This window comes from Myotis daubentonii, chromosome 13 (genome assembly GCF_963259705.1).
Source record: "Myotis daubentonii chromosome 13, mMyoDau2.1, whole genome shotgun sequence".
Lineage (NCBI taxonomy): Eukaryota > Metazoa > Chordata > Mammalia > Chiroptera > Vespertilionidae > Myotis > Myotis daubentonii.
Genome location: NC_081852.1, coordinates 48,209,595 through 48,225,755, shown reverse-complemented (window position 1 = coordinate 48,225,755; position 16,161 = coordinate 48,209,595). Strand labels below are relative to the sequence as shown.

General features: G+C 42.7%; 1 protein-coding gene across 5 annotated transcripts in view; it reads left to right on the top strand.

Annotated features, from left to right (window-relative positions):
* STN1 (STN1 subunit of CST complex) overlaps positions 1 to 16,161 on the top strand; it is a 40,019-nt gene that overhangs the window by 18,622 nt on the left and 5,236 nt on the right. For 4 of the 5 annotated variants that reach the window (XM_059661319.1, XM_059661317.1, XM_059661314.1 and 1 more), the window contains 4 exons: positions 714 to 834; positions 2,257 to 2,431; positions 7,824 to 7,946; positions 10,686 to 10,758. In XM_059661319.1, the coding sequence (XP_059517302.1) occupies positions 714 to 834; positions 2,257 to 2,431; positions 7,824 to 7,946; positions 10,686 to 10,758 (492 nt within the window). The remainder of the gene's footprint in view (positions 1 to 713; positions 835 to 2,256; positions 2,432 to 7,823; positions 7,947 to 10,685; positions 10,759 to 16,161) is intronic. The other variant, XM_059661318.1, reaches the window with a different exon arrangement.

Genomic DNA, 16,161 nt, shown 5'->3' with positions numbered 1-16,161 from the left:
TTTCTAATGTGCTTTGAAGTTCCAAGTGTGAATCTATTTAGGGCAGAGTGTTCATATTCTTCAAAATGATGGAAATTTCTTGAGTACCATTAAGCACATTAACTTTGAAAGAAAACAGCTAATCAGATGTATGACAGTCCAGTATCATCTGCGTGATGCCCTCTGCACTGCTCTGGCTGGTGTTTGCTTGGGAATTGCTAGGAGGGCCCCTATTGTCCACCATTGTAACAGATGAACGAATAACCTAATGTGCTCGCCCTAGTCCCAGTCCACTTCTGGCCGAGCATGTGACATTTAGGGCATTACCTTCCCTTTTCTATGATAACTGGGAACTATTTAGTGTATCTAGACCAGGGGTGGGCAAACTTTTTGACTCGAGGGCCACAATGGGTTCTTAAACTGGACCGGAAGGCCGGAACAAAAGCATGGATGGAGTGTTTGTGTGAACTAATATAAATTCAAAGTAAACATCATTACATAAAAGGGTACAGTCTTTTTTTTTTTTTTTTAGTTTTATTCATTTCAAACCGGCCGGATCCGGCCCGCGGGCCGTAGTTTGCCCACGGCTGATCTAGACTGTGACTCCTGGGCACTGACAAGGAAGGAGATCTTCTGTGTGCCTCATTTACTGTCATCTTGGCAGCAGTTTGGACAAGGGAAAGAATTGACCTTGATGTAATTTCTGTGCTATATTTTCCCCCGCGGCTTCTTAGATAAAGTAGACGATCCATTATGCAACATTCAAATTGCAAGGATGCTTGAGCTGCCCAGTATCTACAGGAAAGTTTATGACCAGCCTTTCCATAGCCCAGTCCTAGAAAAAGAAGTACTAAGGTAAGTTATGGCCAGTCACCGCAGAAGATGTGAATTCAGTGGGAAGGCCATGCCAGGGGAGCCCTGATGCTGGAGTAGCCCTGGGTTCATATCCTAAAACCATCATCTTACTCATGTGAGGCTCTGGGCACGTCTGCTCAGCCTCCATGTGCCTCAGTGTCCTCGTCTGTAAAGGGAAAGTGAAAGCAGTGCAGATGTTACAAGGTTGTTGTGAGGAAAATATACATGTAACTAGGGTCCTTGAAGGAGTTGAGTCGTTCTCAACCAGGGCTGGTTTTACTCGTGTGTGTGGGGGGGGGGGGTTGGGGGGGGTGGCGGGGGAGGGTGCAGAAAAGCAGGAGGAGTAAGAATATTTTTTAGTATATGTATGCATCAAAGAACTCTGGGAAAAGACAGAGTCGGTAATAGTGGTTGCCAAGGAGGTGGAAATTGGGAGGAGGATAGAAAGGAGACTTTTCACTGTGTACACTTCTATTTTTTAAAAAAATACATGATTTTATTGTTTTGAGAGTGAGAGGAAGGGAGTGAGAAAAACATTGATGAGAGAGAGAAACAGTAATCGGCTGCCTCCTGCATGCCCCCTAAACCCGGGCATGTGACCTGACTAGAAATCAAACTGGCGATCTCTTGGTGCACATGACAACACTCAACCAACTGAGGCACACCTGCCAGGGTACACTTGTTTTTAATGTGTACATATTACATATTTTTAATTATATTCAAAAACAACCCAAACTATAGACCTGTATAAAGTAAAAGTGAAATTCCTCCGTTGTCCTGTCTCCTGCCTCAGAGCCATGCCCTAGAGGTTACTACTGTCCCTAGGTTGGTATGTACCCTTAGACATTTTTCTCTGTGCAAACACAAGCAAGAATACCTACCCATATATTTTGTGGGTTGTCATTTGCTTTTTTACAAAAATGGGATTATAACTTACATACTATTCTGCAACCTGACTTTTTTTCTGATATCTTAATTCTTTTTTTTTTTAATTTTTTTAAAATATATTTTATTGATTTTTTTACAGAGAGGAAGGGAGAGGGATAGAGAGCTAGAAACTTCGATGAGAGAGAAACATCGACCAGCTGCCTCCTGCACACCTCCTACTGGGGATGTGCCCACAACCAAGGTACGTGCCCGCAACCAAGGTACATGCCCTTGACCGGAATCGAACCTGGGACCTTTCAGTCCGCAGGCCGATGCTCTATCCCCAGAGCCAAACCGGTTTGGCATGATATCTTAATTCTTGTAGTCCTGCCTCATCCTTTTAAGCAATCACACATTGTCCATAGTATGAGTTGTCCTTTATGTCAACAAAAGCATCAATATAGTGTTGCTTTTCCTAGTCAAGTTTCTGTTTTCAACACACCAGAAAGGAACAGAGTTGATAATTTTCTCATAGCTTTTTACAACTTTCCCCAGCAAAAATCCAGGTGTCCTGGACCTTACCAATCTCACATGTTTGCTGAGTGAAAAAGCCAAAGAATTCCTCATGAAGAACAGAGTGCAGACCTTTTACCAGCAGGAGTTAGAAATGGTGGAGTCTCTGCTGTCCCTTGCCAATCAGCCTGTGATTCATAGTGCCTGCTCCAAGCAAGTAAGTGCAGGTTGCCCATGGGAGAATTCGAGTCCACTGCCCCAAATCGGCAGCTGTAGGGTGTGAGTGAACGTGACTATGGTATTAAGATTCACAGGGTGGACCAGGGAATAGAGGCTATGGTTCAATCACATGTCCTTTCTATTCTGGGAAGGTTACTGACCTCTTAAGAATTTCGAATGAGAATGGACCTGCTCTTTTCCTCTCACTTAATCTCATTAAGCTTGATCATTGGGTAGAAAAAAAAATAGTCTAAACGTCATAGTACTTAGTTCTTAGTACTCACTGAGATGGGTATTTAATTTCAGCAGGAGTCAAATGTTGGGGAAATAAATGAGAAGAGGTAATTATCCTTCCAAGATTATTGAACTTGAACCAAGGCTTTTACTGACTTGCTGTTTCTTCTTCAGAATAAGGTTAACCTGTTGCATGTTAGAAGTTTGAATGAAGGCCAAGTTGTATTCATCCTGGTTTTTATGTAGAAATTTCAGCAAATGCTTTAAGTCATTTTTATTTCTCCTGGTAAAAGCTGTCCCCATTTTTTCATCCCTAGTGTTATAGGTGAACTTTAGTTGTTTGGTGCTTCCATATTTGCTTGGAATTAAGAATTATTTGAGACTTTGGTGTTAGGCTTTTCCTTTTATTTCAACTCTTGGATTTGTTGTTGTTGTAACATGACTTGTGTTTATTATTTCATTGATTCCACCAGTGGATGATCTCTGCTTAAATGTCACCTTCTTGCCCTCCTTGGCCGTCTGGTCTGAGAGCCACCTACTTCCTCACTAGGTTATCACCTGTGTTCATATCTCTCCTTATTTGTTCACCTGCCTGTTCCTCCACCAGAATTTAAGTTCTCTATGAGCAGATGTCTCATCTGACTTATTCTCTGTCCTCTAGAACCAGGGCCTAGGACAGGTCTGTCAGAAAGTAGGTTTTCAATAATATCAGTTAATTGAAGAATAAATGGTTTTTAAAAATTCAAATAGTCCCTGAAAGTATCTACTTAAAAGTAAGTTTCTTTCCCATCCTTCCTCCTTTCTACAGAGACAAGCACTAGTGTTACTAGTGTCACGAATATCCATCTGGAGATAGTTTGCATATGTAAACTAGAAATAGTTGTATCCCCCTTTTTTTACACAAATGGTATCATGTTAAACACTAGTATATCCTTAGCTTTTCATTGAACAGTATGTCTTATAGATCCTTTCCTAGCCGTATATAGATTTGCCACTATAGAATAATCTTCTGTTACATGTCCCATAATTTAGATAATCACCCTCTCCATTCCTGGACTGTTTAGATGTTTTCTGATCTTTTGCCATTACCAACAGGACTGCTTTGAATTCCCTTGTTAGGTAACATAAGTTATTCTTCCGGTCTCTGGCCGAACAGATATCAGGTCCCCGTCCAACTTCCTAGGCACAACCACTGCTTCTCAGTTTCATTCATGAACCTAATTATCTCTTCCTGACACCAGGCTGTGTGTCCAATGACCCATGATTTTGTACACAGAGATGAGGGATATTGTTTCAGGAAACACCAAGGCGGAGAGGGTCATGACTGGCCTCTTTGTCCTGTGCCATCATCACTTCTAAACAGTTGCAGCTCTCCAGCTGTGCCCTGGCAGCAAGATTGACCTTCTTCCATTTAATCATTTAGAGGGGGCTCAATGCCAAGTTGGCCTCCAAGGACTTCTGACCATTCTGCTGGCTTGTTTGGAAGGAAACTTTGAAGCTTAGCGAAGACCACATTCTTCCTGTGAACCAGCTCTTCTGCAAAGGCTCTCATTAGGTAGAGAGACTTGAGGTCCCTGAGGACTAAAAGGCTCCTCCATTCAAAGCAGAAGTATTGCCCTGATATCTTTTTGAAATGCTTAGAGAAGAAACTTTGTCTGCCCAGTGCTGTGTGTTTAAAAAGAAATGTATATGACATTTTATTTGTTTTGTCTTTGGAAACTATTTTTCCATCAATTATGAATTGTTCCCTCACATGGCTCTGCTTGGGGAGGTGTCATTCAATCGAATCCAGTTTAATTGAGCCTGAGAAACTAGGGATGCTTTATAGCGATGGTGAAACCCTAGATCTTTTGGTACTTTGTGTTGTCATACAGATGAAAGCTACACAAAAAAATCATTGTGATAGTGTTATAGTTGATAGGGATAGGGAGAGTGGGTTTGAATGCTTTCCCCTTTCTTTGTTTTTCATGGTGGCTCTTCTTAGCAAGTCCAGAAACCTGATAAGCAGGCCTTGCAAATCCATTGTTTCTTTGACAGCTGGATAAATGTTGAGTTTGTTTGGAAATGAAGACTATATATGTATTTCAGAGATCCACCCAGTTCCTGACCTGCAATGAGGAGAGGCCTGCTAAGGATCAGCATGTTCAGCCAGTCAGTTTTTTCCTCTGAGCAGCTTCGGTTTCCTGAATCGGATGAGTCTGCTCTTGCTCTTTAGAAAAAGACAAGAAAGACACAAATCTCAGGCCAGGAAGAGCTACTGGCTAGAAGAGATGATTGGAGGTTCTACTCTGGAGACTGTGTCTTTACAAGCAGCAGGGAGATATGTCCCGAGGTCAGCTGAGGCAAATGTTTTTGGAAAGGAAGCTTCACATGTTGTTTATATTTACAGAGAGCCTTTTCTGTTGGGTCTGCCTTGTTCACAGCTGAAACTGCTTTTGAGCTCGCAGGCCTGGCACCCTGTCTTCCTGCTGCTTGGTCTTACTGAAGTCGGGAGGAGGAAGCAGGCTTTATGTATGATCTGGGGATAACCAAGAGTCTTTTTTAATGACAGGAATAATTATATAATAACATTCCTAGTTAGTTTCCAATTTAGTTCTGTCTTGATAAAGATGTAATATTAACTCTACCCTTAAGAATCCTTATATTAAATTGACTCAATAAAACGAATCTCCTTAGAAGTATGAAGATTAAGTAGTTATAAAGTTTTGTGGGGGAGCCTATATTAGGTTGTGTTTTCCCTAAGTAAGAGGACTCATGTATGTAATTAAAAATGGCTTTGTCTGGAGCCCTCCTGAGTAAAAAGATATGTGGCTGAGGATTGGTAAAGTGTTTATTCTAAGCACATCCCGATAGCTTTTCTGCTCGTGGGAGTCGTCAGATATTTCTCGGCCTTATTCTCCCTTCAGAGAGTGGGTGCTGTCATAACGTGGAATGTTTGTCAGCTTTAGGCCCTAATGTTCTAATGACCAGGTTCTGCAGCTTGTTCTGTTAGGGAAAAGCTTAGAGTACACTTTAAGAGTCTTAACTCAGTCGGTGTGGCTCAGTGGTTGAGTGTTGACTTATAAATCAGGAGGTCACAGTTCAGTTCCTGGTCAGGACACATGCCCAGGTTGTGGGCTCCATTCCCAGTAGTGAGCGTGCAGGAGACAGCCAATCCATGATTCTCTCTCATCATTGATGTTTCTATTCCCTCTCCCTTCCTCTTTGAAATTAGTAAAAATATATTTTAAAAAGAACCTCAGACTCCCCTCTTCAGCCCAGGAAAGCACAAACATTTGGCAAGATCTACTAGATTAAAACAATGCATGCAGGAGGCAGCCAATCAGTGATTCTCTCTCATCATTGATGTTTCTCTCTCTCGCTCTCTCTCTCCCTTCTCTTTGATATATATATATATTATAAAAGGCCAGTGGCCGTAACGCTGGAATGACCGAACAACCGGTCACCAGGTGGTGCATTGATGGGTCTCTTGGCACCATGGCGGGTCTGGGTCTCACACGATTTCGCGTGCTGGGCCTCTAGAGTGTGTGTGTGTGTGTGTGTGTGTGTGTGTGTACATACACACACACATTTTTAAAAACTCTGTACCTTGAAGGAGAATTGTTGTTGTTCACTGCTTTGTTGTAGGAATGAACTGAAAATCCCTAATGGGATAAACAGAAGGATACAGCCTCTCTAATATTTTCATTGATTCCACAAATGTTTTATTGATCAACTTCTGTGTGCCAGGGGGTAGGTGGTCAAGATGAAATGCAGCCCCAGCCAGTTTGGCTCAGTGGATAGAGTGTTGGCCTGCGGATTGAAGTGTCCTAGGTTCGATTCCAGTCAAGGGCACATGGCCGGGTTGTGGGCTCAATCCTCAGTAGGGAGCGTGCAGGAGGCAGCCAATCAATGATTCTCATCTCTCTCTCTCCTTTTCTCTCTGAAATCAAAAAAATATAAAATAAAATAAAAAGATTAAATACAAAGTCCCCAATTCAAGAACCACACAGTCTAGTTAACTCTGGGACATAGCTGAAAACCTAGCTTCCTTGGCAGTAAGAAATAGGATGACCTGATTACCTCTCTAGACAAATCTGTCTCCTAGAGAAAGGAAGAAGCATTGAAATTGAGGAGACAGCAAACGGACAGCAGCTGAGTTCCTTCCATATGGTGGGTGGTCTTGCTTCACTCTAGGGCCCCTGTTCACCGTTAGCCCCCAGAGAGGTCTCTGCAAAGCTATTTACTGCCATTGTTCTTCATTTATTTATTTTTATTTTTTTTAATATATTTTATTGATTTTTTACAGAGAGGAAGGGAGAGAGATAGAGAGTCAGAAATATCGATGAGAGAGAAACATCGATCAGCTGCCTCCTGCACATCCCCCACTGGGGATGTGCCCGCAACCCAGGTACATGCCCTTGACCGGAATCGAACCCGGGACCCTTCAGTCCGCAGGCCGACGCTCTATCTACTGAGCCAAACCGGTTTCGGCAATTGTTCTTCATTTAAAATAAAGAGACTGTTTAATACTTTCTACACGCTGGAATCCCCAGCTTATTTCAGTGTGTGTAAAATTCTCTGAAGTCCTTAGTAAGAGATTGTATATAGCCAAGATTTTTTAAAATATATTTTGATTAATTTCAGAGAGGAAGGGAGAGGGAGAGAGAAATAGAAACATCAATGATGAGACTCATCGATTGGCTGCATCGTGTACATGCCCTACTGGGGACTGAGCCCACAACCTCAGGCATGTGCCCTTACCTGGGATTTAACTGTGACCTCCTGGTTCATAGATTGATGCTCAATCACTGAGCCACACCGGCCAGGCTATAACCAGGATTTTAATGAAAAGAAAAAGAAAGAACTAATATGTATACAGTGTTTTAGTTGTGAATTAAAAAAATAAAGATTGTCCTTTTGACTTTTCCATTTTATATTATTGAATTAACCAAAAATTCATAATTAAGGTGTGAAACAGTTATCAGATATGATCCCGTCGGAACAAACTTCCTTAAATCCCATCCTGCTAGGCAGGTGCATACCTGGATCTTTTTGACTCAGCAGATAAAAAGCCTGTTGGGTGAATTCATAAACCAGTTGGTCTAGGGAGTTGCTCTCAGGTGCTATAATATGGGACTTACTTTTTTTTTCTTTCCTTTTTCTTCTTTCCACAGGCAGATTTTAAGAATGACACCACATCCAAGGCCATTCATAGTATATTTAAGAATGCTATAAAGCTCCTGCAGGAAAAAGGATTCATTTACCAGAAAGATGGTGGTTTTGATAACCTCTTCTATGTAAGACACTTGCATCTTAATATTTTTCCTTCTTAGCTCCAATTGCAAATATGTTTATTACTTAGGAATACCTATTTACTGTTTTTAAAAATCAGTCATTAAAGATGCACATAAAGTAAGGAACCCCAAGGTGCCACGTTTAACAGTATATCCTTCTAGACATTTATGCATTTACACATACACACATATAAATAGATGTTCCTGTGGCTTTCTTTGTTTTACAAAAAAAGTGATCATTCTCTAAGCCAGGATTGCTCATCCTCAACACTATTTGGGCCAAATGATTCTTTGTCATGGGGGGCTGTCCTTTGCATTGTGGGATATTTAGCAGCGTCCCTGGCCTTCACCCACTAGATGCCAGTAGCAGCCCTTCCCCTCCCCCTCTCCAAGTTGTGGCAGCCAATGTCACCAGACATTGCTAAGTGTCCCCTGGGATAGTTAAGAACCACTGCTCTAAATAATGCTCAGCAAGTTTTTGACACCAAAATAGCACACAGCATCCTTCCATGTTACTACTTAAAAATCTACCTCATTCTGTTTGACATCTGCGTGGTATTCCATGTTATGAGAACTTGCCATAAATGTTTTAACCCCTTCTCTCTGATGAACATTTATGGTATCTCCAACTTTTGCTCTCACAAATAGTGTTGCTATTGCTATTTTTGCATAACTGCTGTTATGAACTTGTGTAAATATTTCTGTAAGGTTGACTCTTAGAAGAGGAATTGCTGGAGCAAAAGCATATACCTCTAAGCTTTTTTTTGTCAACATAGTCTGATTAGTCACCCAAAACTTGCACCAGTTGACATTCTCACCAGGGATATAAGTGCTTGCTTGTCTCATACAAGTCCACCTCTCACTGCCTATCTTTAATATTGGAGGAGCCAGGCTGAAATCGGGCCTCCTCATGACCATTGATATCGGGAGCATAGATGTGGCTTCAGCTACAAGTGATTGTCCTGGAGACAGATCCAAATTCTGAGGCATCCCAAACGGAATGATTTACAGGCATGATTCCCAAGGGGAAGCTTCCTTAATAGGACATTTTCTTGATATTGATTTACTCTGGTGATTTCTGATTTTTGAGCAATTTTAAAAATTAAAAGATGTTTTAAATACTATTTGAGTAGTTTTTGAAAAGGATACTGCAATCTGTTTAAGGGTGACTGCAGTCCACTCCCTCTCGGGATGGGAAGGCCTTTCAGGAGTTGGTTGGTTGCAGAAGCTCATGATGGGCAGCTCACCTTAATAACGCCCCCAACGGCACCTGCCCACACCCAGTCAGTCACATTGCCACTGGGAGACTCCAGGGCTGGCCAACTGAGTCTATAGAAAGTAGCTCTTCTCAGGAGCAGCAGAACCACTGGGCAGCAGTCCATAGCTGAGGTGTGGCAGCACTAGGGCATTTCCTCCTATGAATCAGTATGAGCTGGATGATGAAGCAATAATTGCTCTCTCTTCCTCAATAGAACCATTCTTCTTTCCTGACTTCACCCCTCCCCTTTCCACTTAACAGCCTGGCCTTGTTGGTTTGTGTTTTCCTGAGGGCCTGGCCTCAGTGAAATAATTATTACAGTAATGTAGACACTTCTATTTGTATAGTGCTTTCCAGCTTTCAGCAGCGCTCCCCCAATTTAATCTTTACAATAACCTGTGAAAAGGCAGGTAGTATCAATGTCCCCATTCTTAAATCAGGTCACTCTGTAATTTCCATCAAACAAGCTCTCCTGATATACAGGGTGGGACAAAAGTAGGATTACAGTTGTGAGTACGCAAAACAGAGTTTATTCTTGTACGTATAAAAAATACGAACAACTGGAGACCTACTTTTGCCCCACCCCGTATGTATTTGTTTGCATGCTTTTGTTTTGTTCTTCCTCTTTTCCTTCCTTCCTCTTTTTCCCCTTCTATTTTTTTTTTGTTTTGTTGTTAGATTTACTACTGAACGTGAAGGGAGGCGCATTTGTCTGGTTTCCTCTTATCTGAGCTGGTTGAGAAAGGAACTAGGTTAGATTTAAAATATAAGGTGAGGAACACTGAGTGTTGTATGCTAACCTTTACTCATGCTTTTGTAAAAGAATAAACTATGTAAATATGCTCATAAGTGCATATAACATCTCTAGGAGGATATGCAGGAATCTAGTAACAACTACTGGCTTTGGAAAGGGGAACACAGAGCTTAGGTCTCAGTGCTGGGATGAAGTCTGACCTTTGAAGACACAAAGGGTCTCAAGGGATAGGCTAGATTTGTTCTCTTGCTAGCTTCTCCTTACAGTTTTATTTCTTTTGTTTTTCCTTGGGTTGGGAGGAGGAATAAAACAAATGAAACGCAAGGCAGGTGTCAGAGCCCAGAGGAAAGAGTCCTGGGCTGAGATCAAAGACTTTGGTCCCTTGTGCCCCCTCAGAAATATAATAAATGAGATAAATTCTATGAATACGTTATGAATATTTAAGTGGAAAGTTGCTCGTTAAGAGAATTCCAGTTTCTCTTTACATCATGGCCTCAGTGAGCCACCCCCCAAGGACTATACCTCTGGGTCAGCTACAGAGCAGCAAGCTGCTGAGCGACTGAACTGGTTTGACAATAGGCCAAGTATTGAAAACCATGTTGTTGGTGTAGGGATGATGATTGTTATGAAATCTTTAGAAACTATCTTAAATACTAATTTGGGAGTCTGGATGACACAACCTCTGTGTTACTTAACAACACTTTTTCTCCGAACTTTTTTTCCTATTTAGGTAACCAAGGAAGACAAAGAACTACACAGAAAGATCCACCGTATCATTCAAGAAGACTGCCAGAAACCAAACCGTAAGTGGTGTAACGCACAGGTGTCCTGATTCATTGGAAGGGAATGTTTCCTCCCAGAGAGCAAGGGCTGGAGAGTCAGGAGACTGGAAGTATGAGTGATCAAGATACCTGCCCTTTCAGAGCCTCAGGTCCCTCTTCTCTAAAGTGAGTGTTAGGCTCGCACAGTCGTCCTGACCTTGGCTACCCATAAAATTCAACCTTGGGACTTTTTTGAGCATATGAGTACTCAGATCCCACTCTTGGGGATTCTGATTCACAAGGGGATGGAGTGGACGTGACAGGTGAGCTCCTCGGGGTCCTGCTACAGTGAGGCAAGCCACTGGGCTAGGACTTTTGTTGCTGTTGTTGTTTAATTTATTTTAGAGCAAGACGTCGGGAGGGAGAAAGAAAGAGATAAACATCAGTTTGTTGTTCCACTTTTTTATGCATTCACTGATTGATTGTTGTATGTGCCCTGGCTGGGGATCAAACCTGGAACCTTGGTGTATTGGGACAATGCTCTAACCAACTGAGCTACCCGGCCAGGGCCTGGGCTAGGATGTTTTGATGTCCTGGCTCTCATGTTCTCTATGATTTATGTTTTTCTTGTTTACTCTTGCCCCTTGTCTTTGAACCCAAACCTCAAATTTTCTTCTCTTCTGACATCAAGCCCTTCAGTGTTGGGAGGGATGGTTCTAGACATTACAGTTTATGAACAGTGTAATTCAGTCATCCTGAAACCTAATAATTTGCAAAAGAAATGGTTTAGAAAATAGTTGGTTTTAGTGGAGCTAGGTCAGCCCCTAGTGGTTAGAAACTCAAACTGTAGGTAGTCTGACAACAGACATTACCATTTTCATACTAGTTAGAAAGAGAAGAAAGCAGTATCCTATCTTTAAGTCCTGTGTAAGCTGATCCGTCTTGAAGGTGACTTTTCAAAGTCTGTCTTTTGCAGACATCTGTTGAAATATGTCGAATGACAAATGTTGGAATATGTCAACAAATGACACTGGAAGGAAAGTGAAAAGGTTTGTTAATGACCACAGGTCTCCTCATCCTGCTTTCCTTCTCTCCAGAGAAGTCCACCTCCCATCCTTTCAGCCCACACATGCCTGGCGCCTGGACCTCTTCCAGACTGAGTCACTGGGTAGAGCTGGACCAGGTCTCTAGCCCTGGTGTTTGATATGCAGCCCTATTTAGCTTTTAAGAACCGATGAAGTCAGAGCCCAGAGTGGCATGATGACAGATCTTAAAATAAACTTAAAGCAACCAACTATTTGAATGCAGTATTTCTGGATTTCATTCAGAGCAGTAAGAACACGTATCCTTTAGTTGGGTGGGGGAGACCCATCTATCCACAATTTAAGGAGCTTTTAAGAGCAGTGAAATGTGGGATTTCTCAACCAAGAAGACACAAGAGGCTGCGTCCCATGTAACATCCTTCACTCAACCTAGTCCCAGGCCACCTGACCAGATTCTCAGTTTTGATCTGTATTAGGAACAGAATGGTTTGAAATAATCCTAGGGCCCGATAAAGCAAATGAAAGAAATTCACACTTTATCTCTTAGGAGAACCAAATAGCATCTGTGACCTGAGGGTCTGTAAAGTGGCAGGTTTTATATCCACTTCGAATCCACAGGCTTTGGTGAGTGTGTGTGTCAGGTGGACAGTCTCTGTCACTCATTCTATAAGTAGGAGCCTCTAAAAGCCATAAACCCATTCCCCAGAACTAGTAAATTCCCAGGAACTCAATTCTGGAGCTTGAATAACTGAGAATGCCAACAAAAATACCTTGTAGGGACTGTCTGAATGTCTACTGTGGCCACTCCTTTTCACAGGAAATATCTATGACATTACAAACTTTATTCTGAATAATGCATGCACATGATAAAAAGTCAAACAGTGCGAAAATACACACAGAAAAGTCAGGCTTCCTCCCAGCACTGAGACCTAAGCTTTGTGTTCCCCTTTCCAAAGGCAGTAATTGTTACTAAGTTCCTGAATATCCTTCCAGAGATGTTATATGTACTTATAAACATATTTATATAGTTTATTCTTTTTTAAAAGCACAAGTAAAGGTTACCATACAATATTCAGTGTTCCACACCTTATACTAGTATTTTAAATATAACATTGGCTTCTAGAGGTCATTCTGCAATAGTACATATAGAAGTGTCTCAGTCTTCTTAATAGCTATACATCATTCCATTATATGTATAAAGAGATATTTGACCATTTATTTAACCACTAGAGGCCTGGTGCACGATTCGTGCACAGTAGGGTCCCTAGGCCTGGCCAGTGATTAGAGCCGATCAGGGCCTTCCTGCTACCAGCGGGCCTTCTGCCGGGGTCCAACCCCAGCAGGTCCAGGGGTCCCCAAAGGCGTGGACGGAGTCGGCGAAGAAGGAATGACATGGAGACAGCGTTCAGTTGATCAGCAGCCTAGCCAGGATCTCCAGCCAAGTTCTAGTCTCGATCTCCAGAGAGGTTCTGCTTCAGATCTCCAGCCAGGTTCAGTCACCAGGTTCTAGTCAGGTTCTCTTGCCATGTTCTATAGTCAGGTTCAGTCCAGGGTCTATTGCCATGTTCTCTCCAGCGAAGTTCTTCTGTCTGTAGGTTCTGTGTAGGTTCTGTCTGTAGGTTCTCTCTTCTAAGTCCTGTCTCCTGAGTTCTGTCTTCTAAGTTCTGTGTTCTAAGTTCTGTTCTCTGTCTGGTTACATCTGTATTTATACCAGTTGATTCAATCCTATCAATCTCTATTACAAAGGTTAGGGCGTTTCTTATCTCCATTCCAGGGAGTAAAGATTATGTAGCTTAAGCATGATTGTTTGTAGTGATTAACTACCCGCCTGGCACTTAGTTAAGGAGTTTCATCCCCTCCCTGACTTCAGGGAAAAATTCCTACCTGGGGAAACAACCTTTCTAGGAGAGGCATCCCCTCCCTGACTTCAGGGAAAAATTCCTACGTGGGGAAACAACCTTTCTCAGAGAGGTGACCTTGGTTAAAACACAGCGCCAAGAAGGTGAGCAAACATATTAAGAACCGTATGCCATATATGCCAGGTCCCTTGAAACAGCAAGGATGGACCGGCTCCCGGCAAATTCCCCCTTTTATTATTTTTTAAAAGCAAGCATTAAAAAGAAAAACCTGAAACGCTCTCTTGTATCCATTTTAAGAGTAGGATTGGCGCTTTCTGCTATTACCTGAGTCCTGATCTATCACCCCAGGGAGAGCTTGCCAATCCTGCACTTTCCCGGGGTGGAAAGGCTGCAGTGGGGTTAAGGATAAGGCTCCTTGGGCCTACCTTCTCCCATGCCATTACATTTACCTTTCCTTCCTCAGAAAAGCATGGACATACTTCTTGTATAAAACGTTCTGTCTGACTGGGAGTAACCTTAATTCCTCTGCTAGCAAGCATATGTGTTAAAAGATCAATACAGAGCCTTATTTCTTTAGACTCAGTATGGCACATCTTCTTAATCTAAGTTCTGTACTATCCACCTTCTTACCCTACTTATCCTCTATAGGGGGGTCTGTAGCACCCTGGTGGAGTCCTATCCGTCCCGAGTGTGGGGTTCTCAATGGGGGGGGCTTACCTAAGGGAATCCTGTTCCAGGGGTTCCCAAAGGTGTGGACGGAGTTGGCGAAGACTATCCACCCTCTTCCTACGGTGGAGTCCGATCCGTCCCGAGTGCAGGGCGCTTACCTAGGGGTCCCTGTTCGGGCGCCATATGAGGGTGGATAGTCTTCGCCGACTCCGTCCACACCTTTGGGGAACCCCTGGACCCGCTGGGGCAGGACCCCGGCATATGGCGCCCGAACAGGGACCCCTAGGTAAGCGCCCCGCACTCGGGACGGATAGGACTCCACCATAGGAAAAGGGTGGATAGTCTTCGCCGACTCCGTCCACACCTTTGGGGAACCCCTGGACCCGCTGGGGCAGGACCCCGGCAGCCTTCCTTCTTTCCGCGCCACCTTCTGGTGGTCAGCGCATGTCATAGCGAGTGATCGAACTCTTATCTCACGGTCAAACTCCTGAGGGGACACTTTGCATATTAGCCTTTTATATATAGAGATTCCTCTGGACCTTTTGTTTGTTTCTAACCTTTCATACAAAGTATAACATTGAGTTTTTCCTTGTCAGGATGATTGGGGGAGAACTTAAAATCTTTAGTCATTATGAGTATCTCAGCAAAGGTTAAACCTACAAGAATAAAAGGACTGTAAATACAAGGCTTGTTTTAGGTCCCTAAAGCACTGATACTGGATTTATCTAAAGATGGGCAGCATAGCATGGTTGTAAAGAGCTGGGCTCTGGGACCACCTTGCCTGGGTTTGAATCCCACCTTGCCACTTTGCAGCTGTGTGACCTTGGATAAGTCTGTACCTCAGTTTCTTTATATGTAAAATGGGGATACTATTGCCTACATGATAGTTAGGAGGATTAAAGGCATTGGCATTTTATAAAACTATTTTGAAGATGGCAGAGTAGGAAGCACCAGGAATCTGTCTCTCTACTTAGGCAACTATTGCATCTGTCTGGTAATTAAAAATCTGCCAACAAAGGAAAGCCCTGGACCTGATGGCTTCACTGGTGGATTATATCACACATTTACAGTAGAACTAACACCAATCCTCTCTGTGTAACTGAAAGGTCACTTTGTGAACAGCCTTACCAGAGCTCTTCAACAGCGGAGTGGCCTGTCTGAAGAAATAGTTTAAGGCTTTGGGAAGAGTTGAAGCTTCTTTAGAGCAGAGACTAGGTTATGAGCATATTCTTAGGTTATGAATACAATAGAATCATAGTTATTCCCCATGTAAGAAGCCCGTACCACGGATCTCCTTTCATCCACACAACCACCGGTGAAGTAGGTGATTTTATTGCCATTTTACAGATGAAGAAACTGACTGAGATGTGAACTACTTTGTCCCAATTATAGAGTCTGGATTTGAATTTGGGTCTGTTGGACTCCAGGGTCAGCTCTCCATCTGCACTCTTTTATCTGCTGCTTTTTTTCTGACGCCACACACATAGTAGGTGTTCAGAAATCTTTATCAAATGAATGTTGAAGAAACAGGCTGCAAATGTGGAGGAGATAAGTGAAGGTGGCAAGTTTTCTAACAGTAACCCCAACAGAGAGGAATAATGAGTTGATAGAGCCACTAGAGGTCAGAATTTAGCAAGTCTTTGTTAGCCTAAGCCAGTGATAGTCTCTGACCCTTTGAGCTGGAAAGGACCTCACAAGTGTCCCCACTCCCTCCCCAGCCTCCCTCTCCATAGGTGAGAAAACTGAAACTTGAAGGTACTATGACTTGCCCAAAGTCATCAGGTGCACTGACTTCCAAACCATGCTCTGCCTAACACCACAATACCTCTTCAGATGCCTTCCTGGAACCTAAAACATTTTTTTCATCTGAAGCA